The 26,855-nt window shown below is 39.1% G+C and overlaps 1 protein-coding gene across 4 annotated transcripts in view; it reads right to left on the bottom strand.

Annotated features, from left to right (window-relative positions):
• Positions 1–26,855, bottom strand: part of casz1 (castor zinc finger 1) — a 94,820-nt gene that overhangs the window by 44,044 nt on the left and 23,921 nt on the right. The window contains exons 1-2 of one of the 4 annotated variants that reach the window (XM_067445949.1): positions 9,154–9,277; positions 6,500–6,598 (exon numbers count right to left, since the gene is read on the bottom strand). The exons of 2 other annotated variants lie outside the window; for them this stretch is intronic. In XM_067445949.1, coding sequence (XP_067302050.1) covers positions 6,500–6,598; positions 9,154–9,232 — 178 coding nt within the window. In that variant the 5' untranslated portion in view covers positions 9,233–9,277. Of the gene's footprint in view, positions 1–6,499; positions 6,599–9,153; positions 9,278–26,855 lie in introns of those variants that run through there. One more of the 4 variants, XM_067445950.1, reaches the window with a different exon arrangement.

The raw sequence follows: 26,855 nt of genomic DNA, 5'->3' as shown, positions 1-26,855 counted from the left end.
GACATGCCCGCTCTCACCAGCATGTGAATTTCATTAAAGAGAAAATAAGTTGTGGCACTTCTTTAACAAGACTCTTAAGACATTTTGACAGCATTTAAGACACTTTGCTGTTAAAAACAAACAAGCCATGCAGTAAAACCTCTGGTTAGGATAGTAAAAAAGGTGCAAAATGGGTCAGTTATAAACTCCACATATCTTGCAGAAGTTCTTTTGACACCTATAAGAGACCCTAAAGGGATCTTCCATCTCACTTCCCAATATTCCAGCCCAAATCCTCACCAGCCACCTTCTTGCCGACGTCGCAGTCTTGTTGGAATGGGGTGGCCATTCACTGACCATCCAGAAATCCATCCATCTAGACCAGTGGTTCTCAAACCTGTCCTGGAGGACCACCAGCCCTGCACATTTTGTATGACTCCCTCATCTAACACACCTGATTCAACTCATGAGCTCATCAGTAGAGACTGCAAGACTTAAAATGGTTATGTCAGATATATAGAGACATACACAATGTGCAGGGCTGGTGGTCCTCCAGGACAGGTTTGAGAACCACTGATCTAGACCATCCATTGTAGTACAGCATTCGTCAGTGAATAAAACGATGTATTTCTACACCCACTGTAAACGTTTCTCTTTGTGAGATTTGGTTAGAGGTGGCTGAAATGCAGCTTTATGCAACACTGCCAGCCAGCATGGAGAGGTTCTTGGGACTCCAGCAGGTTCATATACCTGTTCGCTGCTCAAAAGTGGCTTTTTTTAAACAGCTGCCCTTTTAATACAACTGATTTGTTTGACAGAAACTTCCCTTAATAAGCCTTTATCTGACTGAGCTCATCTGTGCTCTAAATCACTCAAGTCATTTTTGACAGTTTGATAATCTCAATAAAAATTTTGTTAAAAAAAATTAGTTTTCACACCTTTTGCAAGACCTTGCACAATTTCATGCTTTTCCTCTTCTGAAAGATCTTTCTTCCTCCCCATTGCATGAGAACTGTGACTTGCTTAATAATGTGGAACAACCACTTTAAATAGGCTTTCCATTTACCAAAGTAGACCTGACTAACTATTTAACAAACCTGTATGAGATTGAAACCAGTTATCTAAAAAGATATTAGAAATAAAACAAACACTTTCTTTGAAAAACTAAAATCGGAATGTTTATTGCACTGAAATCCTACTAATATGATATATTGTTTGGTCTAATTGATTTCCAGGCTTTTGTCTTTTTTTTTTTCTTCTTCCCAGAAACATGTAAGGTATTTGAAGCAACTTTTATCAAATTCTGCTTGTGTTGTCATGCACACTATAGATCCCAGTGCAAATCTCCTTCAGAAATGAGAAAAAGAGGTGATGTTGAGTCAAAAAACACTACATTTCCAGACAGGAAGCCTCGCTGACAGCTTCGATCCCTGGCCACCATTAAAGCATTTGCTCTGCTTCACAGACTCTGACTTTTATTTATTTATTTATTCACATTTTATGCACAGAGGAACAATTTACAGGTGTCCCCTGAACTTCACAGCTTCAGCATCTCTTAGTTCTTTAAGTTCCCTTCTGCAACAATGCCTCTTTAAAACCAACCGGATTTCTTTTAATCTAGGCTTTGTTACAGTGAAATGCGGTCAGTTGACAAGACTGAAACATCTGAATCATCTTGTGAGTGCCATACAGCTCAATAAGTGCTCTTAACACACTCAAATCTACTGTAAAACATTTAATAAATATGCACAGTGGTATTTATGTACACTACCAGTCAAATGTTGAACTACGTTTGCACTAATCTTTACTTTTGTAGACAAAAACAATATTCAACAATTTAATAAGCTCATATGAAATATTAATTTAATTTGATGCATTAGCCTGCCAACAGCATTTATAATGACTCCTTTTAAATGTTTAACATCCAAATGTTTGTAGTTTCACTGGTTTCAGCTTTAGTATATATTTATTTCAAGCCACTGTGCATAGATGGCTTGATCTGATACACCTGCAAATATAGGAGTCATTCTCAAAGACGGCAAACGCTTTTAGCAGTTTTTGCAAGAAATGCAAACTTCAAGTTCAAAATGAGAACATTTCATAACTGTGTACAAAAACAAACCGATTTTTTTGTGAGAGAAAAAAAGGGCTGTGGTTGCTCTTTTTAAAATCATCATAAGTAGAAAGAAGCTTGACAAAAGGTGAGTGTGTGTGTGCGTGTATGTGTGTGTTTGTGCTATTTTGGTCAAAGAACACAAGAGGAAGTATTGCATACTGACTCAAACAAAGAATATGCTTTTGATAAAACCACATCAGCTTCTTGTATATTCTACACTAAAACAGGCTGGTTTCCTGAATTTTTAGATGTGATGTGCCCTCAAACGGAAGCTACACAAGTAAACAGCACAACAGCTCAGTGCACAACAAAACGAGCGGTGCACAAATGATCACAGACATTGATAACAGTTTCTAAACGAGCAGCGAGGGCAATATCATTAACACGCCATTGTTTTTCCAGTGCACTAAAAATGGCACAAATGCATTTGAGCTTCAGCCACACACGGGTCGCAATTTTGCATTTCACCTGCATTAGCATTCGACTTATTATTATTTTAAAATGAAAACGGATACTCTGTTGAAGTGCAAATCTGATGAATTACCGTAGCAGATTGCTGTTATCAATTATTAAAGCATATTTTATAAATATTCAGGTCTGTCATGCATCTAATAATGAAGGCTTTGGAGAAGGTTACTTCCTGTGCGCATCCTAACGTGTCAGAAATATCACTTTTAATCATTACTGTCAGGGTTTTTGCATTTGAACTCAAAAAAAAAAAAAAAAAAAAAAAAAAAAAACCCTGCACAGCTCACTCTTTCACTGTGTCTCTCCGCTTCCGCTCATCCAGGATGGCCAGTTGCGTGGCCGCATCATTCAAAGCCCGGAACAGCCCGCGCACACATGGCTGCGGTGTGCTGCGGAACTACGAGACTGATCACTTGAGAGGAGAATAATGCATTAACGTGGTTCTACCTTCTGGACACACCTAGTCCCAGAGCAAGTGCAACCATATGGTGCGATGCATATTCATATTCCTCTGTCTGCACCTCTGTAATGCTTAAACAGTACTTCATAAACTTCAAATGGGAGGAAGAGAAGATGAAAGGGAAAGAGTGACAAAAAGATGAAGAAAAAGTTTTTTGCCCCCCATGTTTCCAGTCATTTTCTTGGTTTCTGCTGTGGTTTGTCTTTGTGATGGATGCTGAAAACTGATCTCGGTGCAGCCCGTGTGTGTGTGTGAGTGAGCCTGAGGTGTCTGGCTGTGGGTAAACTGTGTTGTCAGGTGGGCTTGCCGCTCTCTCCCCAGCAGGGTAAATACCAGGCGAGGACGATGTGGAGATTAACGCTGTCAGATCTGCAACAGTAACCCTTCATTATCAGAGCACCAGGGCCTACACACACTCAGTCACTCACACACTGTCCTCCACTGCCTGGGCACAGAGTTAGTAATTACCAAACCAACCTCTTCTTCTCTCTCCTTTTCTCTTCCTTTGCCTCATTCTGCTACAATATCTACCATGTTTATCTTTTTACCATCTATGGATGTCAATCATTTTGTCACAGAATTACACTTTTTTACTGTTGGAGCCATGTAACCTACTATATATATATATATATATATATATATATATATATATATATATATATATATATATATATATATATATATATATATATAGTGTATTGTATTAAAACTGGGAACAATTCACAGTTAATTAATAAAACATTTAAATATATAAATAAAACGGAAAATAAATAGTATGTCTCGTTAAATATAAAATAGATTTTACTAAAACATAAGATACAAATTATGAGGTAATTAATAATTATTAATTAAAATACATCTTTAATAATAATTTTATATTTTTTTACAGCATTACACAGTAAAATTTATTTAAGGTAATTTTTTATTATTATTATTTTTTTAATTATTATTTATTTTTTTACAGCTTTTTAAATGTTAAATCTATATATGCATGGTAATGTACATTAAGAAGTGCTCTGGTAATGTTCTGACATGCCGAGTTGTGACGATCATGTGGACAATGCAATTAAAAAAAATATTAGAAAGCATATAGTAAATGTCTTATTAAAAATCAAATACATTATCATTCAGCCATAAAATTACAAGGCAATTATAATACAAATTAAAAAGTAATTCATACAATTTTTTATTTAATTCCCCAAAAAATTATTTATTAAGAATTAATAATAATTATGCTACAATTTTTATAGTATTTTACAGTAAAATTAAATGCATTGATATGTTAAATCTACACATATTATGATATACATTGGTATAGATTATGATATATGGTATAGAAAAAGTGATCTAAAAGTTAGTGCATGCTCTAACATACTGAGTCTTGGAGCACATGTGGACGATGTTTGGGTCCAGCGTGTCATTTCCTAATAAAAAATAAAAGTACAAAAAATAGTACAGCGCGTTTTAAATGACGGCCCAGCCTTTTGCTTGGCGGCCTTACACACTTGATGTTGTGCCAGGCGCGGTCACAGTATGTGTGTGTGTTTGGTGTATTAAGTGGCGCTTTATCAAATTAGTTTGGTACCCAGCTGATGAGTAATAAAGGTACAGTGGAGCCCCCACTGACTCCCAGACATCAATCCTCTGAGCGGGAGCCAAACGCAAGGCCTGGCACTGCCTGAGGCGTACAGAGCGCCTCTCCCCACTGATCAGCTTATGGACTCTCTTCAACCAAACTAATATTAACATTGGGCATGTGGAGGGCTTCAGCTGTCTTTCCACTGCGAGGAATAACACTTAATGGATGCTGTAACAGGTAGGTCTTTTATTCAAACCATTGCTGTGGGCTTTTGTTTTTCATCTTGTTTACAGGCTTTATCAGAGTCGATGGCCTGCCGCTGTACATTTTTCCAGACGTCGTCCTCTTAAAGCATTGGCTCTCAGGTGTCGAACAGACAGGAGACGAGTGGGGGGATGATAGTGAGATCAAACACAGGACTAGAAGGACGACGAGAACAGAGAAGGAGAGAGAGGGAACTACTGTAATCTCGCTCGGCGTTGGGCTTTTACACAAATGTAACAAAATGCAAAGCACCAGAAGAAGGTGGAACGGAGGGGAGGGTGGGACATCAGAGGGCTTCAAGCCCGTCGAGGAGTTGTTCATGTCAGTTCAGAGCAGCCGCTGGGACTAACAGTGGAGAACAGAAGGTAGCAGCAGGCGGATCACAGCCGATCAGGGGTCCTGAGAGAGATTCTGTCTCCTCCACCCCAGAACTGAGCTCGAGTCGCTCTCTCCGCAGTCACATATTCATCTCGCCCGACTTTGCACAACACCCTCTCAATACAATTCCCACCAATTTCGCAAGCTTTCAGATGTTTTGCTTGATGTTACTCCAAAGTCACTGTGATGTTTGAACCTTCAGACCCCGTTTAATATCCAAGAGTTACAGAGCTTTGTTGTGATTAGAAAGTTGTTGGCAACAGATATTGCCGAATTGATTGGGCTATCACTAAAATGCTTGAGGTCTAGACCTACATTTTTTAAAATGTGGGCCCAATCTCTCCTGTGCACAGAGTAGGCCAGTGGTCTCTCAACCTTTTTCTAAATATTCAAAGGCCCATTTATCTAAGCTGATATGCACTTTAGCAGTTTAATTAAGATAATGTGAATAAATATACGTTTTTTAAAAGATGAAGAAAATAATAGTTTAAAGGGTTAGTTCACCCAAAAATGAAATTGATGTCATTAACTCCTCACCCTAATGTCGTTCCACACCCGTAAGACCTCCGTTCATCTTCAGAACACACTTTAAGATATTTTATATTTAGTCCGAGAGCGTATCTAAGTGTATGCACACTATACTGCCCATGTCCAGAAAGGGAATAAAAACATCATCAAAGTAGTCAATATGTGACATCCGTTAGTTCATTAGAATCTCTTCAAGCATCGAAAATACATTTTGGTCCAAAAATAACAAAAACTACGACTTCATTCAGCATCGTCTTCTCTTTCGCGTTTGTTTTCAAACCTCAAATAAAGATTCGAACGGTTATGAATCAGCAGATTGATTCATGATTCGGATCACCAATGTCACGTGATTTCAGCAGTTTGACACGTGATCCGAATCATGAATCAATACGCTGATTCACAACCGTTTGAATTTAAATTTGTCTTTACAAACAGGGAAGAGAAGACGATGCTGAATAAAGTCGTCGGTTTTTTAAATGTTTTGGACCAAAATGTATTTTCGATGCTTCAGAAGATTCTAATGAACTAACGGATGTCACATATGGACTACTTTGATGATATTTTTATTCCCTTTCTGGACATGGACAGTATAGTGTGCATACACTTCCATAGACTAAATATGAAATATCTTAAACTGTGTTCTGAAGATGAGCGGAGGTCTTAGAGGTGTGGAATGACACTACGGTGAGTTATTAATGACATCAATTTAATTTTTGGGTAAACTAACCCTTCAGATTGGACCGGGTCTCCAAAATCTTGTTGGTGAAAAAGTCCCAATTTAGCAGGCCATGGGACAATGTTCTTGGTGTCCCCACTGAGGATGGCCCTGAAAAAAAAGAGCCAAAAGCAAAAATCTCATAATTCCATCTATATTGTCAGAACTCAATGGTTGTAAAAATGGCTCTGATGAGGGTTTCTCTTTTTCAAGATGGTGAGAGAGAGATCTGAAAGAGGCAGCTGTCGACGTGACGGATCTGATCGAGCTGAAACAAAGACAAACAAAGCTCTCTCTGCAATATGAGTTTAGTTAGCGAGAGAGTTAGAGAATGAGTTACGGCCGTCAGGCTGCTGGGGAAGGTTGTATTTATGGGGGGATTGAGTAGGTTTAAATCCCTGCTAAGAAATAAAGTCATCCCTGTGCAAACTGGGGAAACATTTCACTCAGCCTAAAATGTAGTTAAAAAAAACAAACGCAAGACCCACATTTTTTTCTCTCAAAGCAGAAGTTTTGCCCATGAGCCGAGATGGAGGGATTGCAGAACATCACATTAAGGGAAGAATGAATGCTTAAATTCTAGCTGAATATTGCAGAATATCCCCAAGACAATGAGAAATAAAGTAGCTGATTCCTTTAAAATAACATGATTTTCAGTGGGAATTTCATTGGTATACCTGCATGAAGTTACACTTGTTTCAGTGTTATGATAACGCTAAAGACTTGTACCATGTCAAGCCCTGAAAAAGAGCCAAGAACTACCAATTAAAGTCCTTATAAATTTGATGAAATTCCAAGCTATTCCTTTCCTCAGACTGTTTCCTTCACAGCGTGCTCAAATACACCTCTGGCTGAATGCCCGCACATCCCTCCCTACCCCCCGCCCAGTAATCACAATTATTACTTAAAAAGGCTCTATTTCTACATTAACTTAAAAGGCCTATATCTTTTTCTTCCCCTCTTAGTTGGTGCACCCTCACTTACTCTAAGTATCTCAATAAATCAGCAGTTACTGTTAACATGTACTCAACAATTCAGTCATCAATCTCCCCCAGCTCAGAGTGAAAACAGAGGGGAAATATCTGCTCAGTAAAATCTCCCGTACCCGTGTTTATGCACGGAAACACACACACACACAGAGAGAGAGAGAGAGAGAGAGAGAGAGAGAGAGAGAGAGAGAGAGAGAGAGAGAGAGAGAGAGAGAGAGAGAGAGAGAGAGAGAGAGAGAGAGAGAGAGAGAACGCTATCGCACAAACAAACAAACCAATCCACTGGGACATCGGAACCATTGCCAGATCACCACGGAAACGCAAGCCAAATTCAATTGTGACCTCACCTTTCACTGAGGGCTCAATTCCATCAGCAATAGAAACAAATCAACAAGAGGGTGGAAAAGAGACAAACTTCCTTCCTCTCTCTCTCTCTCTCTCTCACTTCATTCGGCCTCACTTTTCAGGCCTGCACTAGGCCCGAAACAGCATATTGCATCCTTGGCAGTGCACTGAGCTCCATGCAAATGTGTGCTTAGATTTAAAGACACTGTATTTATTTAACAAAAAGAGGACGATCCAATTAAACGATGGAAAAGAGCGCATCTTCCAAACAGAAGCTCTGTGGAAAATCCTCCAGTTGAAAGAACAGCTGTATCTAAACAAGAGCACGAGAGAACGCTCAATACCGGCAGTCACTCGCTTAGCTGGGCAAATAATACCACTTGTCATCTAACTGAGAAATTCTGAGCAATCACTAACTGAGGCCTTGCTAGTAATTAAGAACATCCATTTGAGAGAAAAAGTACACAGTGACTAATCCACATCCAATATAAACAAAAATTACACGAGACTAAACGCTTGACTCATTTAAGGATAATAAATTACTCCATTAAAGAACTTTGCAAGATATTTCACACCTGTGGATAGCACATGTGGAGTCTAAAAGTAAAAAAAAAAAATCGGACATTATTTTTATGAATAGAAATGAGTAATTCTTAAGTATTTAATGAATTAGTTCATTACATTCAAATTCAATTAACAAAAAACGATGTTATGTTCAATTCTAAATTTTGGAAAAGGTTAGGGTACATACAGAAAAAATAATAATTAATTGCCCTAAACATTTTAATAAATTAATCAATAAAACAGATACTACTACTACTACTACTACTACTACTACTAATAATAATAATAAAAACATATATAAATCTGTGAAGTTATAAAAACTGGAAAACTAAATTTGTGTTTTTAATTTAAATAAATTAAGAAAAAAAAAGTTTTGTAAAGTTTGCGAAGTTCATTTTTGTTTTTAACTTTTTTTTTAATTTTAAGTAAACAATTTAAATAAATTAAATAATCTAATAAATATATTTTCTTTTTTCTAAACTAATTAAGCACATACAATGTCACTTAAAATGTCGCCTAAACATAAAAATCACTCCTCAACTTCATATTTCCATTCAGTCATCACATCATAGTGAGGTATTACTTTACCAAAACACACAGTGAAAGTAATGAGTGCCTTTGTCATTCTACACCCTCACGCCCACCCCATCCACAGCATGCTCAAGCCACCAGCATCTCTCACTCTCTCTCTCTCTCTCTCTCTCTCTCTCTCTCTCTCTGTGTGTGTGTGTTAGTGTGTGTGTGTGTGGCGCCTGGCGCGGGTCTTACCTGGCAGGAGACAGCCCTCCTCTCTCTGTCTCACCTCTCCCTGCTGCTTTGGAGAAATTCTCTCCACAAAGCAAGGCATTTTTCTCTTCTCTCCCTGTGCGTCTTTACGGCTGGGCTGCACTCGCCCTCTCTCACTCTACCCTTCTCCTCTCCCTCTCCCTCTCCCTCTCTCTCTCTCTCTCTCTCTCTCTCTCGCAGCACAGATGTCAGGGCTGTGCGTGTTTACCCACTTTACCAGTAGGGGTCCTTCAACACCCTCTGCTCCCCACAGCCACTGTGGAAAAACAGGCCCAGGAGAGTGAGAAGGAAAGAAAGAAAGATAGAGAGCAAGCAAGAGAAAAAGGGCCACTTAAGTCGATCTCCCGCGGTACGAGGCTGAGTGAGACTGAGCGGAGGAAGTTAGACTGGTCAGTCACAGTGAGCCGAGGCCGTTAAAGTGAGACCCGAAGAGAAAGAGAGAGAGTGAGTGCCTGCAGCTGACAGTAATAATGTCCCACATACTCAGTCCACTGAAACTAGATACCACACTCGTACCTTTAAAGCTGAAGTCTGCCACTTTTTTAATCAAATCATTACTTTTTTAGAGTCCAAACCAGCCTGAATAACAAAAATAACAAAACAGCGTGAGTATGTAGAGGGGCTACGTGTTTAGCTCATAGACGGCAGGCTAGGAATGGAAACATGTTAGATAACAATCACTTGCTTTCTAATGTTTGTTTTCTACATGTAAAGAAAGAAGAGAGTAAGATTTTTAATTTTTTTTGTCTCAGAGTAACTGACACAAGTCTGTCAGATTTGTCAGCTGTGGGCTATTCTTCAGCGAGGAATTTCAAGTTTTGCTCCTACTCGTGGGGCACTTTTCACATTGCAGTATTAATGCCGGGGCTGTTTCCCGCCGGAACCTCTGTCACGAATAATGACAGTCCTCTCTCTCCCTAAGACAAGTCACTCAGATAGAAGAATTTGAGACTAAGCATCAAATTAATATCATGGGCTGGACAGCCTCAAACTGCACATTATGGTAAGTGGAAGGTTTCAAGGGTGAGCTAAAAAACAATCATTCTTTAAATACGAGGTGTGTCGACGGAACAGGGGAAATAATGTGGAATGAGAGCAGGGACCTGCTACTGGACTCAAATGGGAGGATGAACCGTGTGTGTGTGTGTGTGTGTGTGTGTAAGGATACTCGTACCCTCCTCCACACAAATGAGAGGTGCTGTGTGTTGCTTCTCAATTCATTCATGCATAGATTGATTGATCAACACGGAAGCATTGACCTGCTGAATATGGAGACTTGTCCAGTCTTTTAAAGTTGACACAAAATCAAAATTGACCTTATTTACTTTTGCATATTACTTTGCATATTATTATTAAAAAATGTGTCTCTCTAAAATTTAAGCAAAATGTAATTACTTACTATGAAATTACTACATTTCCACTGACATTGGATTATGCTAACCAATAGCCAAATTGCTATTTTGGCAATGTTTCACAATGTAGCCTACTAAATAATTCTCAGGTTTGTGTGTTAATAACAGCAAACTATGCTTCTCTATCTATCATAACACTCAGGATATAAAAAAGTCTTCAATTGGCTTAATTTGCTCACAGTTGTGAGTAGGATAAGAAACGCTTATGTAGCCGGACATGTTATCCTGAACCAACCACTAATAGCGTTGGCACGAAAGCAAATTGACAGTGTTTGAGCGAAATTAAACAAACAGTAAAATAAATACCTGTTAAAGACAGGTTTAACACGTTTCTGTCACTTTCCGCAGCATTAGCATGATGTGTTACATAAAGACTGTTTTGGTTTGTATATCCTAATTACCAGTGGTGACAGAAAACATGTTAACTTATAACGTACATTACAAAACGGATAGTTCTGATTGGATGAAGCATGTTTAAAGTTGATAAACGTAGCTGTAAACTTTATGAAATTGCTATTGCTAGGATAATGTACTATATTAGCTTATTTGGAAGAATTGTTAAAAAATGTTCAACACTGGTGTTTTATGAACGTGTCAGCATTTTATAAAAGAAAAAAAAACATGAGAGTATGTGTGTTACAATGATTTTAGCACATACATGTAAGAAGGTTCTAGGCCCTTTTTTGGTAAAATGACTGTAGCTCACTGCTTTATTATTTCCAAAACCAGAGGTTCCGACTGGATTGTATACAAAAAGCAAGTTACTTAGTCGACAACCTCAGATCACGGCTCTTGCTCTCTCCGACAGTGTCTGTTTTTCTTGTCTTTTTCTTTTTAACAGGCACTTCTGCTGTCATTGGGCTGGGACGTACGTGTTCCCTCTAAATGGTTTTTCTGACAACTGATCTGTAAATACAGCCAGATCTGCAAGTCTCTCCTTCTCTCTCATTCTAGCATCAGCAACCTCAACCCTACAGCAGCACACACACACACACACACTGCCCCCATTGCAGCCCCACGGCACCCCCCCCCCCTCCCTGACAGCCCCCTGCCCTCCTCCCCATCTCCATTCCCTCAGCCACTATAAAAACACAAATATGCCATAACTCAGCTTGCCCTGCCACACTGCCTCCATCTTGCCCTGTACCAGGGGGCCCCTCAGGAAGGTCACCAACAAATGGCTTTCCGATTCACTGCCCCTGAAATAATTTTGTGTATTAAAACCTGAATCTGCACTTTCTGGCATGAAAGCTTTTCTAATTATTCTGCCGTCCTTGGGATAGACACAGATCCTTCACATGGGGGGAAACAAGCGACGGACCTGCCCGTTCAGCCGCCACAAACATCCGCTCTCCGTCTTTTTTTCCTCCCTCTCTTTTTCTCTCACTCACTCTCTCCTGCCCCCCTCCTTCCGCCCTCCTCTCATCTGCTCCCCTCTCGCCGCTATATAGCTACCCCCCCAATCTGTTTTCAAAGCGTGCCTGTCCTTTATTAAATTGTTTTCTTTTCCACATTATCAGTTGCCATGGAGACCTCATCTCTCGGATTATTTGAATTTCATTATATCTATTGATTTGGGAGCATTTCATCTTTTTTATTGTTTTTCTGTCAATTTTCGAAACGAATAACCATCTAATTTGCGTCAGTGCTGATTACGTTCGTCCCTCAATAGAGGTCGGCAGCTGCGCCGGGGAAACAAATCAATGAAAAACATCATAAAATTCGAAAGTACAATCAACCAGGATATGGGTGACATTCCATGGTTGCTGAAACTAAGTCATCAAAAAATATATACTTTTTTTGCGCCTCTGCGTGCGAGCAAGTGCTTGCGCGTGTGTGCGGGTGATATGTATGCATCCGTGCAGGCATATAATATGACTGAATATCAGGGGATGCTATCGTAAACTCAATCTACTCTTCAATGCCCCCCAGACCAAAACAAAAAATGCTTACTTTGTGTTTAAATAATTTATGCAATTTTAGCATTTATATATAAATTTTTTAATAAGCCGCTTGGAGCAAAGTGGCCATTAACAAAATACACAGCTGTCCAGTGGGCCGAGCACTCCAGATCAATTGCACTTTTTTATGACATGATAAAATGCTTTTAAAGCAATTTACACAAATATGGAAAAAAAAAAACCTGCACCCAGGCTTCATTTATTCATAAGCCGGGGTATTAAAAAAAAAAAATGTTGTGCAAAAGCCAGCATGAGAAGATGGTCCCAGGCCTAACCGAATCGGACTAGCTGTCCTTTCTGCAAGGACATAAAGTTTCATTACCGATGCACGCAGTCAAAGGCAATTTAGAAAACACAATGTGCAAAAGAAAAACATCAGCATATTGGAGGTGTTTGCGTATTAAGGGGCGCCAGCACTTTGTTTCCCAATTTTATGTTCATTATTTATTTTTGCCCAGGACGTACTGCCATTGACACCCCACCCTCAAGGGAAAGAGCGAGGGATGGATGGATGGATGGATGGATAGATGGGGGCATGTCCAAGGTGAGAGAGATTGTTGGGAAATAATAAGAGGTCCTGACAGGAGTCCACACCTCAGCGGTACACACATACACGTGGCAGACGGGTGTCACCGGGGAGGCAAACGCCGGTGTGTTTGCACGTGTGTGTGTGTGTGTGTGTGCGCAAGGAGGCAAAGGCAGGTGTGTGGCACCGGACCAACACTATCCATCAGCCACTCTACAAACAGTCCTGGGTCTAACGCTGACATTCTAATCCGTTTGTAACGGCAGTTTTATCACAAACACAAGGCTTTTGGGGCGACTAAATGTTCTACGTTTTATTTCCATCAATGCCGTTCAAACATTTCAGGCCAAGTTTAAAAACATCATGAAAATCAAACGGGATTTGATTGGATCCATTTTATTAATAGTTACTATATATATATATATCTATATATAAACATATTTCATGATGTTTATATATATATATATATATATATATATATATATATATATATATATATATATAAATGATAAACATTATTTTATATATATATATATATATATATATATATATATATATAATTATTTTATATATATCTATATAAATATATAAAATAATGTTTATCATTTATAATAATGGTAATGTTTATCTGTTTATGGACACTACTATTCAAAATGTTGAGGCTGCTAAGATTTTTTTAAATTATTTTTTGTTTATTATGTTCATTCAAAGCTGCATTTATTTGATTAAAAAATTGAATTGAATTATATTTTATAATGTCATTTATTCCTGAATTTTCAGCCGCTATTACTCCAGTCAATGTCACATGATCCTTCAGAAATCATTCTAATATGCAGATTTGCTGCCCAGGATTTCATTCTATTAGCGGTTAAACCGCCGCACGTTTTTAAGGATTTTTTTGATGAATAGAACGTTCAAAAGAATAGCATTTATTTGGAATAGAAATCGTATGTAATATTATAAATTGTCACTAATGTTATGTATTGTTGCTTTTTATTTAATGCATCCTTGCTGAATAAAAGCATAAATAAAAAAGGATCCAAAACTTATAAATGGATTTGAAATGTATACAAATAATAGTTACAGTCTCTCCCTTAAAGTAAACCAGACCAAAATATGACTCATCTTGCACTACAAATTTCTGTCCAATCAAATCTCTCTAAAAAGAAAATGCTCCACCCTCTAATACGTTGTGTTTCTGGCAGGCAATAGCAAAAAGACAGTGACATAACAGTCGTTCCTAAACATCACATTTCAATCCAAAATACATTAAAACACAAGAACAAAACCTGTGCTAGTTAAACTATTTCATATGGAGCTTGAAGAGATAGAAACCAAAGCACATTTTGCTGTAGTATGAGCTGTCTGTATTAGAGTCTATGTACGTGCATATGTAGTCGAGACATACATCTACCATTAGGTTCATGAGTGCAGGAGCTGAGCAGCAGGCTAATCTCATTTCAAAGCTTCTCTTCTCCTCCTCATGTGCTGACAGTCCTGGCCGCCTGCGCTCTTTATAAATGCTCTGCTAAGGGCTCCATGTTTGCGACACGTGTCAACGTTTGACAAAGCATTACTTTTCATACACAATATCCCGCACCCGGGCCTCTGAAATGAGGTAGCTAACAAATTAGCTTTTTATGTTTATTTGAGCGTGGGTGTGTTTGAGGAGAGGATGGGTGGAGGGGGGAGGATGGGGTGGGAGTGAAGGGCATTTACGTTAATATTTCTGTTACGCCGAATGCTTTCCTAAAAAAATGCTAAAGGTATGGAAAAAAAACTATTCTTATGTATCAAGGTACTGATTACTGAATAATTGGCATATACTATGGTATTCCCAAAGTACTCCCAAATCATGGCATTTTTCACGGTGCACGCTATAGTAAGTGTACAAAAAAACATAATATGATTTGCTACTTAGGTTTAAAAAAATATGCATATTATGTTACAATTAGTGAAGCATAAGATGAAGAAGGTGCTGAAGTCACGACTCCCACTGTCTATTGGCCAAACACATTTCTCTAGCCTATGTATCACTATATGAATTCAGAGACAGTAATTACACCGTTCTCTTTAGCTCCCACACAACAGTGCTGGATCTGAGCTGTGAAGGCACAAAAGTGCAGTTCAGTGTACTGTACAATCGTAGGTGTACAAGTCACTTGACAGCTCTAGTTCTTGACAAATGAACACTACGGCACAGAAGCTTCATTGATCCAGTTTTTAAACGTTATATTAATAAGCTGTAAACACCACTTGATGTTAAGGAAATGACAGGTACTGATAGGATTGCTCTTCCCTGTCAGCCATGGGTTAGAGGTAAGCACAGCGGTTTTGAAAGCGATTTCAATATTTGCCACCCCAGCGGCTCGCCTCTTCTCTCTTATCAATGTGGCAACAATAACATGCTTGTGTTTCAAACCAAACATTCCCACACTGAATAATAGGCTATGTCTGAGTCCAGCCACCAGCAGCAATTTGTTTACACTGGACTGATCATAAACTACAACTTCCTACTGAAAAGCCATTTCTGCTTGACTTGATGCTCACAACAGCATATATCAATACAGAGATATATCTGACCACGCATTCACATTCAGTTTTTACATTTTAATCTGTGGATTAACCATTGTTGATGGTAAGACATTTATATTATATCTGATTATTAATCAACAGATTATATTTTATTCATATTTAATGGCGGATAAATTTAGATTGATTTGAAAATATCTGCGGAGAAATTTTTGACAATGATTATGATTGTTTAGTTGTTTGAAATGCTCAATTTTTTCTTTTGAAATAAGGCTTTATGTTTGTCTTTAACAAGGTCAACGTGACCACATTATGTGTTGGATATCCCTGTCTCTGTGCCCAGAGCCATCATGTCAATCAATGCATCTTCTAATTAAAATGATCTGTTGCCTAAATGTGATGCAAATAAGGACACAAACCAGGGTCAGAATATTGTACATTCCACACCTTCAGACAAATTCATTTACATGACTTGTGATTACTAAATAAAAAAATCATTAAAAAAATTAATATATATATATAAAGTAATGTGATAGCTATTAAACATATAAAATGTAAAAATACATTATTTTAAAAAATATTTTATTAAAAAATATATATATTTTAGAGAGATTATATTTATAAAAGCCTTTTCTAGACAATGTTAAACTTTTTTTTTTTATTAAAGAACTAAATTTTATAAAAGTTAAAGGCATGGAATTTACAATATTCCCAGATGTTTCAAAATGTTGCATGCTGTTAAGTGGTTCACAAATGTACAGAGTGAGAAGTAAAACAAAAGAAAAAGACAACGGCATTACAGCCCAGTGAAATAGAGATGGGCTTATGGAAGGATAGAGGTCTGGTCATAGCTTGCTTAGACTAACAGAGCAATAAAGCATCATGTCCATGTGCAGAGGCTTTAAAAAGCACAATTAAAGAAGGACGCAGTTTAATAATTAAAATGCATAATTATTGACCCCTGTTTTCAATTCCTCGCAAAGTACCCAAAGTACATTAGATCAGGAAATCAGAGGACAGAAGGGAGGTGTATCTAATGCACTCTTTCCTGCTTGAACTTCCTCTACATCCTAAAGTGCCAGCCCGCTATTGAGATTTACACTTAATGAGGGTCCGTCATACACAGAAAACAAAAAAACACTGAGACTATCAACAAGCATTACAATCACCCCAAACCCCCTCCCAAACCACTCTCAGTACCAATGCCCACCCGGAGAGCCAGGCCAGACAAGGGAAATTTGAGGGTTAACTGTCCCTTAGGGGGCTATCATTGCACGGAGAAACCGTCACTGCTGGTGCCCCCCCATTCTCATTTGACAACCAGGCCCTAACAGATTAACATGCAGTCAAGAGTGATATATTTCCTGCCAAGTAGTCAAATCACTGCTGTATAATGATTTTGTGTGTGGGAAGACACAAGAGGGACACTCTTAATTAAGAGGAAATATTTGTTTTGGGGTTATGAATACAGCTGATTCTGATTGGTCTACTTGCAGCGACACTGTTTAAATAGGTCAGTCGGGTGATACATTTTCATTTTGACACATTAAAACCGTGACGTCAAGAGGCTGGAGGAGAAAGAAGGATTCGGCCGAAGAGGTCAGAATGAAATGGCTCGGTTCAAATGCAGGCCACTGAAATTACCAGGAGAGTTCTTCAAAATCCTGAATGCCAAGGACAGGTGGATTAAGGTATTAAAACAATCGCATTTCAGTCTTGAAATAGTCCTGCACACGACTCAGCATCAAGCCTATCTATTCAAGATCAGGTGCGAACAAATTCGCACCATGCACAAGATCTGCTGTAAACATCTGCGAAAGCTAATACGAGCAATGATTATGGCAAGTGTTCCTCAAACAATCCCATCATGGAAGCATTTTTTGTAAATGTACCCAGATGGCGAGCTGCCGGTGGCATGTTAACATGCACAATTGAAAAAGCTGCCAGAATTCAACCAAATATAACAACTGAGCTATTTAGTGTATTTTCCCCTCCTCTAATTAATATCAGAGAGCTGACTGGAAGGGAGACGAAAAGACAAGGGTTTCGCTAAAGTTCAGTCCTGAATCTATTTACAGTGCCGAATTAATAAGAACCCGAGGTGATAATAGTGCCAACACACTGAAACATTTGGGTGAGTGATTTTAATTTAATCAAAGCTGTTTAGTACAAGTCTATTCTTTAGTGCTACAACGGGGGAGAAGGAAAAAGACCTCTCCGTTTCTATCCATCCGAGTGGATGGAAAACCATAATTTTTTCATACATCGATATATAAACTAATGTGGTGTTGATGGTCAAGCCTTGAAGTGTATGTGCTCATTTATGGCTGTTCCCTGTGAATGAGGAAATGGTTGAGAGAAAAGACTTTTAATATTTTAAAAATTCCATTAGTGAACTCACTGCCATCATGGGACCGTCTCCGACAGAGGCACTTTCTTCACAAGACCAAGAGTTATGTCTTACATATCTGTCAAATGGACAGCTCTGCAAACTTAAATACTTCCATTCAAACCCTTGTGATAAGACTCATACTACACTCGTAGAAAAAAATGGTTTATTGGGGTTCTATATAGAACCATAGAACCACCTATGCTAAAAAGTTTCTATAATGACAAGAAAGAACCCTTTTGTCATTGATAAAGGGTTTAAAGGTTCCAAATACATAGCACCATGATGAAACGTTTCTATATTCTATATGATTCTATATGATGGTTCTATATGACCTTTTCTTCTAAGAGTGTACCCAAATAATACATTTTACAATACATTTTTCCCTTAAAATCAACATGAAATCCAAAATTTCTCAATAAAGTTTTAACATTTTGGGCTGCTTGTAATGCTGATAATAAAGGTGAGCCGTGACAATGAAATTTAAGCCTCTTAGTGGAACAAACACCGTCTGGGATATTGCTACCTGAAAAAGAGCTGCGAATGCATGGCCAATGTGTATCCATAGTCATATTGCACCCTTGAAATTCACAGAAAATGACAGACAGAAAACAGGAAGCCAGAAAGACAGAGTGAGGGAGGAAGGGAGAGAGCACGAGAGAGAGAGAGAGAGAGAGAGAGAGAGAGAGAGAGAGAGAGAGAGAGAGAGAGAGAGAGAGAGAGAGAGAGAGAGAGAGAGAGAGAGAGAGAGAGAGAGAGAGAGAGCAACATGTGCCCTTCAGTCTCAGTTAAGGCACAGCTAACCAAGTCTGACAGCTGCCGGCTCCTTGACAATTGGGGTCAGTTAGAGGAAAAGTAGCTCAAGTTTTCATGGCTTTGCAGGAGATGTTCAGGAGCAACTGCCCACCGCAGCATCAAAGGGGATTAGAGGCCGCAGCCATCTGCTGCCAGGACAGGCCACGGGCCTTTCATGTCCTTCTTGGAGAGAAAGGCAATCCTTCCGTCTCATAGTTTTAAGTCCCACCGTACTGGAGGAGGGCTAGGACAGGGGACATAGCCAATTAGGCCCAAATCAAGGAGGAAAAAAGGTACACTATTATTAGCAGAAGGATTGTGTTGGTGGATAAAGTCAAAAGGACAAACAAACGTGCACTATGACATCACACCGATATTACAGGCGCTTTACATCCTCATCTTACTTTTTGTTAGTGGTGCTTGCTAAGACAAACTTTTCTATCATTTCTATTTGAACAAACCTCAACCCCTATTATTTATTTTTAATGTCAATAAATAATTTGCCACATACCAAACATGAATGAGACCTAAATGAGCCCAGCTTTTTTAGAGATTTATTCTAGAGATTTGGAGACGGGCTCTTTTGACTTGCCACAATAAGCAACCACACAGAAGACCCTTGCAACTACCCAGAATGCCCTAGTAACCACATAACCACCCCAAGGCACCCATCTAGGGTCTACCCAGTAGACCCTAGCTACCACCCAGAAAGCCCAGGCAATGACCTAGTAGGATGTATGAACCAGCCAGAACACCCTATCATGATGGTTTTACATCCTCGCTCACATTTCTTTCCTCTGAATCTCATTTTTCCCTCTCTTACACATTTATTGACAGGCTGTGCCAACATTTTTCTTTTAGACGTTAATTTGTTTTGGGTCCCGTTCCTGGCCTCCCCCCATGACTGTTACCTCAATAGTCTGCTACCTTTCAGCTCAGCAGCTCAGCACTTGACCTGCCGACGTCGCTTATTTCCAGCACTCTAATTGTCGTTTAATCACATATCAACCTGTCACTTAAAGAGCCCCTTTTTCAATTGCAGGAATTTGCATATTGTGTGAAACTAATTTCTATCAAAAGCTCTGCTGGCTGTGAAAGCGTGTGTCTACCCGGGCGCTCTCTCTCTCTCTCTCTTATCCAAAGCGCCTGATATTCTCCATTCTGAGTACAGGTTTGTTAACAGCCTCACGCATATGGTGACAGGAGAGATAAGGAGCTGAGAGCTTGTGACAGAAGGTACCGGTGAAAACATGATGTCATAATGGAGGGGTTTGGTGGGCAACCGCTGGGGTTAATATCACCCTCCACTCTGAAGTAATGGCATACATAGGGAGCGCTCTTTCATTACAAGTGTAGGCCACACGTCAGCACCCATCTCTGCAACTCACACTGGGATTTGATGATCCTGGCCAGCTTTTATGGAGGGTCCTCGCAGTGACGGTCCTCCAGAGATGGACAAGTTTAATTATTGAGAGGAGGGAAGCTCTTTGTTCCACCTTTTATTATATTAATTGATAAACGGGGCCGGAAGGAGGCTCTTGGGGGACAAGGATAAGGGAGTGTTTTCTAAGGGGTTTAATCCCGTTAGAGGCACCGGCCCATACCCCAGCTTCACTGGGACCCTACGCTTGCTTTTTACCTCCACCCCCTTTTTCCTGGATCCTCCTCTGGGCTGTTACTCCACATTATGGCCAATAATGAAGAGGTCTTTCTCGGGTTCAGATGAGACGAGAACTGCAGATGCCTGCCTGCTTGAGAGAACTGATATTACCTTATTACAATTAAATGTATATATAGTTTAAGACACTTTCTAAAATGGGTTCTATTACTTTTTTTTTAAATTGTATTTTTAAGTAATTCACCAATTCACCACGTTTTACCTTTCCAATATTTTATGCTTATATATTTGATAAAAATGTTACTTAATATGCTGCAGCCCCAGACACTATGAACAATCATATAAGGTGGGCTTAAAGGAACTGAAGCATTGTCAATATTCTAAAAGTGTGCACTTTATGTAATAATACACACTAAGTTAGTCTCAGCCGTGATGCGCTGGCTCATTGAAGGGTTCATCTCAACCTGACCAAGTTCCTTGTCATTTTTTTCAACAAGGAGTCAAGATGTCTCAAAACTGTCAAAAGCATTTTCCACAAAGCTGAAGAAAGGGACGGGGGAGACTGAAAAGAAAAAAAAAACCTCACGCGCAGGCATACGCACCAACACGGACACATTCGCGCATACGCGCTCGCGAGGCTGTCAGGTAAATTAGATCTGAAAGCTGACAATTTCTGACCATATTTCCTTGATTATTTCGAACAAATGCACACCAGCCGCTCTAAGGAGATTAAAGTGACATAAAAGTCTCAAGTGGGAGGAGGGAGGGCAGAGAATCCAGGTCACCCCCATTTGTCCCCCTGCCTGACAGCAGCTATATCGCTATCCAATCCAATAAAAATCCCCCCTCCTTTTGCTTTAATTAATTTTACAGCTAGCTTGCTTAATTACTTTCAATCAAAATCCTCTTGCCATCACAAAATTAGAAATGGTTCAACTCCATTAGTCTAAATTCTTCATTTACATACACAAAGACTGTCAGCTCTTGCTAAGCAAACGGCCTCTCGCCTGATGAGATTGTTTTTTTCTTTCCCTTCACTCTATCTCTCTCTCCCCTGCCCTCTCTCTCTCTCTCTCTCGCTCTGTCTCTATCACCGTCTCTCTAATCATAAACATGTTCAGTGTTACAGCAGAAAAGTGGTAGGGATGTCCAAAAGTAACTTTTAAAATTGACTAGACAGTGGGTTGCCTGTATGACTCGTCTACTAATGGGAAGTCCTGTACAATTTGATTTCAGGTTCGCCTGACCTTTCTAAGGGGACATTTAAATAAGATGCATACAGCGCGATGGAGGGGGTGCATCCATTTCACACAAAAATATTAAGCAGGACAACTGTTTTGAAATTTTTTTTTTTTTTTTTCTTTTTTTTTTTTGAGCAGCAAATCAGCATATTCGAAGGATTTCTGAAGGACTGAAGTATTGGTGATGGAAATTCAGCTTTGCATCAGGAATCAATCTCATTTTAAAACATAAAATAAGCTATTTTGAATTTTAATCATTTTAAAAATATATTACTGTTTATACTGTATTGTGATCAAATTAATGCAGCTTTGGTGTGCATAAGAGCTTCTTTAAAAAACAAAAAATCTTACCGACCCCAACAAGTTGAACAGTATAGTGTCTATCATGACATAAATGCTTTAACAGAAAATATCAGTAAATCAGTCATTTTTCAAGTTTTCACTTCTTGTTCCCTAACTTCCCCATTGACACACTGACTATGTACAAAAATCTTTGACCAAAACACACACTTCAAACAGGAACAAAAATCTTCCTCATATCGAAACAAACAATCCTTGCTGCAGAAAGACACATTGAAAAAAAATAATCATTAAAAATGAAATAAAAATCAAAGTGTAAACCTGCAGTTATGAATTGCCTCTTTTCTACCTCTTTGAATTTAGTTACTCCTGAAGAATCACCAAACTGCAAAAGTGATTGCTAAAAGTGACATCTTTTTTTTTAATGGACAGATGGCAGATTAAGGTGGTGCAGTACAGTGTGCACTGATACACCCAACCTGGGTCTCTAGGATGGGGCCACACGGGCGGTCATCAACTACCATTTCGACGTGATATTCAGAGGCCAAACAATCATTTCCACTGGTGACGCATCCTCTCCATCATGCTCAGTGCCCCAAGGCCTGCACATCAACAGGAATTAAGGACATGCAGACACAGTTAGTGGGCTGGCCATGGAATCTACCCCCAGCCCTGCTCAAATAACTAGGGCCCTGTAATAATGACAAAATCAAAGCAGGCCCTCAATGGTGCTTTGGACATCCCCGAGCACCACCACTCAACCCTGATATCTACACACACACACAAAACGCTGACTCTCGCACAGCACGCTGTTTTGTTTGCCCTCACTTTCCTTGACCACACACATACAAAGCCGCAAACACTCACTAACTGGGGATGAGCTTTGATCTGTTGTCTGCACGCTAAACATATTATCTTTCAGCTGCCCGCCTCTCGTGCTGTCCTCGCCGGTGATGATGCAGAGAGAAAGTGACTTTGGAAAATAATTATTTGCAGGGTTTCATTTCAGAAGGATTGTGATACGAGTTGGGCCAAGGAGCTGTTTGGCTGTCCTGACTGGGACATAAAACCCAGACCTGAGAGATTGGGTACCCCTGTCAAACTGTACCCCTCCTGCTTATTTTGTCCCAATAAAACCAGTAATTATCAAAATCTCTCTGCAAATATACGATCAATTTCCAATTCACATTTACTGAGATCAATATTGACCTATTTACGTAATAATATTTGCTTAAATCTGTGCATTCATAAAGTTTGTAATCCTAATTAATTATCAAAATAAACTTTTTTGCCAACACCACCTCTCCAACGGCCCCCAAAAGATCCCTTTTTGCTCACTAATACACCACATTATGGAGGTAAATGAGAAGTTTTTTAACTTTTCATTTACAATATCAGGAGACAGTGATGGAGGACCACCCTGAAGAAGGGGGGCACTGGGTCTTCTGTTAGCTGGCTGGTGTTGAGCAGCAGTTCTGCATCCTTCAGAGCGCCAGCAGTGCTTCTCTACCAGCCCTGCTCACTTGGGCTTAGCTAATTCTGTCACATCGCTCCACGCTGCCCACGCTGAGCCTCTTTAAACGGCTCCGCTGCACCTTTGCTGCTTCTGCTCTCCTCCTCTAACAAGGGGTCGCTCATACCAGCGGAACAGCAAGTGGGAGCAGTGCCCTGATCATGGACCACCAGTCTGATCACCAGTCTCACTTTAGAGGAGCTAAATAACCTGCCTGTCTGTCACTGCCTTGCCTCTATAAGAGGGTATATATATATAGTATATTGATAAAGAATTGACATGTAATATGCATTTGCAGTTTACATGCAGTAAGTATTTTTTATAATATATACAAACATTTTATAAGATAGAAATAAAATCAATAAAAAAAAAATCAACAGAATTTACATACACAGTAAAATAATTAATTAAAAAATAAGTTACCTGGTTGCCCTTAAAATTTTGAGTTCATTGAAGTTAAAAATCTGAGTTAATACAATGAAACCTTTTGAGAATCAACAACCTTTATTAAAATATTATTAAAAGATTTTATAAGCATATTGGGTAATTGTGGGTGTTTTATTTGTTATGATGCAGTGAAACATGGCAAATTGTGCTATTTTCATGATTTCATCATCACATTTTTTATGTGGTTCAGATACAATAAAATTTTGAGTTTCTATTTATTAAACCAATTTCCTTCATTGTATCAACTCAAATTTTTTATTTTAATTAACTCAAAATTTTAAGGCAACCAGGTTACTTACTTTAAGTTAAACCAACAAAATAGTTTACAGTGTATGAAATATGTTTTATTTATATCTAAATATTAATAATATAAATATAATACATATATAAATTATTTATTTTAATAAAAATATTAATAAACATCACTATTCCTACATAAATGGGTGCTGAAAAACAAAACAGATACCACAGCTGAGCAAATTTGTATTATATTGTTGTAAGATTTTGGAACATGGCGTGTTGAGATATAATTGTTATTCCAAAGAAAGATTATAAAATATGATTACATTCAAATCATGCAGTGACACCACACGCTGAAAAATAAGAGCACAAAGGCACATTCATTACACGCACAAAACTGCATAAAGACAGAAACATAAACAATGGACTAAAGAACTGTCCTCTCATTGTTCATCTGACTGCACATTCATAGAAAAACAGTGTTTTCCCTTTATCCAATTATTTAATGAGAAAGGAAATTTGCCCCAATTCCCTCATTCTACAATGTAAGACATGCTATGTCACACAAAACAAACACAAACACACAAGAGAAAGAGAGAGAGAGAGAGAAAAAAACAAGTTTAAACCCCAGGCTTTCCCTTTAAACTTCCCAGACACTCATTGTTCGTGAGAGTTTGGGATGATTTTAGCCATGATTTAATGTAGCTTGTTAAAGAGTGATGATGTCAGCACAATAGAGGAGCCTCTAAATCCACCACATTCACCCAAAATGCCTCGATGAGATAATCACGGGTGACGTCTGCGAAAACACTTATTATATTCGCCCATCGCCTGGCTGAAGCTGCTAAAACTCATCAGCGTTATTCCCTATTTCTCTCTGGGAGCGATGAGAGGGGGGAAAAAAGACCATCTGAACTTTGAGGGGAAACTTTTTTTAAAGGGACAGGACTCTTTTTCCATGGAGAAAAGGGTTGTTTTAATGCTTACAGAACATACGTGTCTGTTTTTCTGTGAACGATCACACAGATTTGGTGTATTTGCTCTTCATAAACAGCTTGTTTTTCCAAATGCTAATGCACGACTGGTAAATCATAGGCACTTGCCCCTGTTCTTGTGCACATGGGCTTTACCAAAGTCCCATAAAAGGCTTGGAGCTGACAACTCAGCACTAGAGATAAGAAAAGGATCAACCTGAGCCTTTCTCATAGCTTAATTTATTTTAAATCCCGGCTCTATTTACCCAGTGCAGGCCAACAGCCATTGTCCACCTACACCTAAAGAAACTCATTGGCGTTTATGTGAGGCACCTCTACGAAACTAGTCATGTATTTATATGTATACGTCGATAATCTCACTACATTCAGGGGCCGCGGCCTGAGTTGTGAGACTGCTGGGTCGAGGGCAGCGACTCCCTGTAGTGTAAGTTAATAATGAGCAGCTCTCCAACAGTACGTGATGTGGAGGTGAGGTCCTAATCCTCTGGCTCGCCCCCGCGGGGGAAGGCCTCCATCCGGCCCCTGTTTATCATCGGCGAGGGCCGCACGGCTGAGGGAGGGGAAGCGCAAGATACCCGGACCGCTCACGTCAGACAGGATATCTTCTCCGATGCACCAGCACTTTAACCCGGCCTGTTATTAAAACTCTAATCTGTTAAACATGTCAATGTTAGCACTTTTAGCGTGATTAATAAAGCGAGACATAAAGCAAGACTCCAGAGTGCTGCGCAGGCCTTTCCATTGCCTTGGCTTGTTTCTTTTGTTGGATTTTTCTTTTTTCCTTTTGCCTCATAAATAGTTTAAATTATCTATTCGCACATACGTAATTGTCCAAACTATTTATTTTAATATGTCCAAACAATTTCTTTTGGTATTTCTTTTTGCTTTCTTTTGGTAACAATTTCTTCTGTAAGTGGCTTTGGATAAAAGCGTCTGCTAAATGATTAAATGTAAATGTAAATGTAATGGTATGCGCCCCACGCCAATCAGCTTTGGAATCTGAAACTAAACTGAATATTTATTACCCCGAAAGATAAATATTGACGCTATCGAAGACGTATATCTTCACGGGGCAAACTCAAAAAAAGGTTTCCAAGATGTCACTATCAAATTGGCTTTATAGAATCTGAAAGAGTGTATGTATGTGCTTGCAGAGAAAATAGGGTGATGCACAGCAACGGTACTGAGGCGGAGGGGGAGACTTAAAGGATGTGATTTATCTGAGCTTGATTGCGTGTTAATCGAGGTTACGTGTATTAAGTGGAATCTAATTGGAACAGACACTGGCAGCCTGACAGATCGACATGATGCAGATGGATTGAGAGAGAGAGAGAGAGAGAGAGAGAGAGAGAGAGAGAGAGAGAGAGAGAGAGAGAGAGAGAGAGAGAGAGAGAGAGAGAGAGAGAGAGGTGGGGTGGAGTGAGTGAGAGAAAAAGAAAGCAAGAGGGGGACAGCGGTGAAGCAAATATAAAGCTACTAAAAGGTGTTTTCCGAAAAGAAATACAGGAATTCGTACATAACCTGTTGGAGTTGCACTGAAAGAGACAACTTCAATAATACTAATGCAACATTCCTTGACTGATGACATCACTAAGACCACGAATCATACATCCAATCACTTCTCAATGGTCAAAATCTACATTTTGTCTCATAAAATGTCCTGTTTCTTTCGAAAAATGCATGACATTACAAAAGGGAAATGACTTTTTATTTAA

This window comes from Pseudorasbora parva, chromosome 6 (assembly GCF_024679245.1).
Source record: "Pseudorasbora parva isolate DD20220531a chromosome 6, ASM2467924v1, whole genome shotgun sequence".
Taxonomy (NCBI): domain Eukaryota; kingdom Metazoa; phylum Chordata; class Actinopteri; order Cypriniformes; family Gobionidae; genus Pseudorasbora; species Pseudorasbora parva.
Note: the sequence above shows the minus strand (reverse complement) of the source record. Positions and strands in the feature narration are given on the sequence as shown.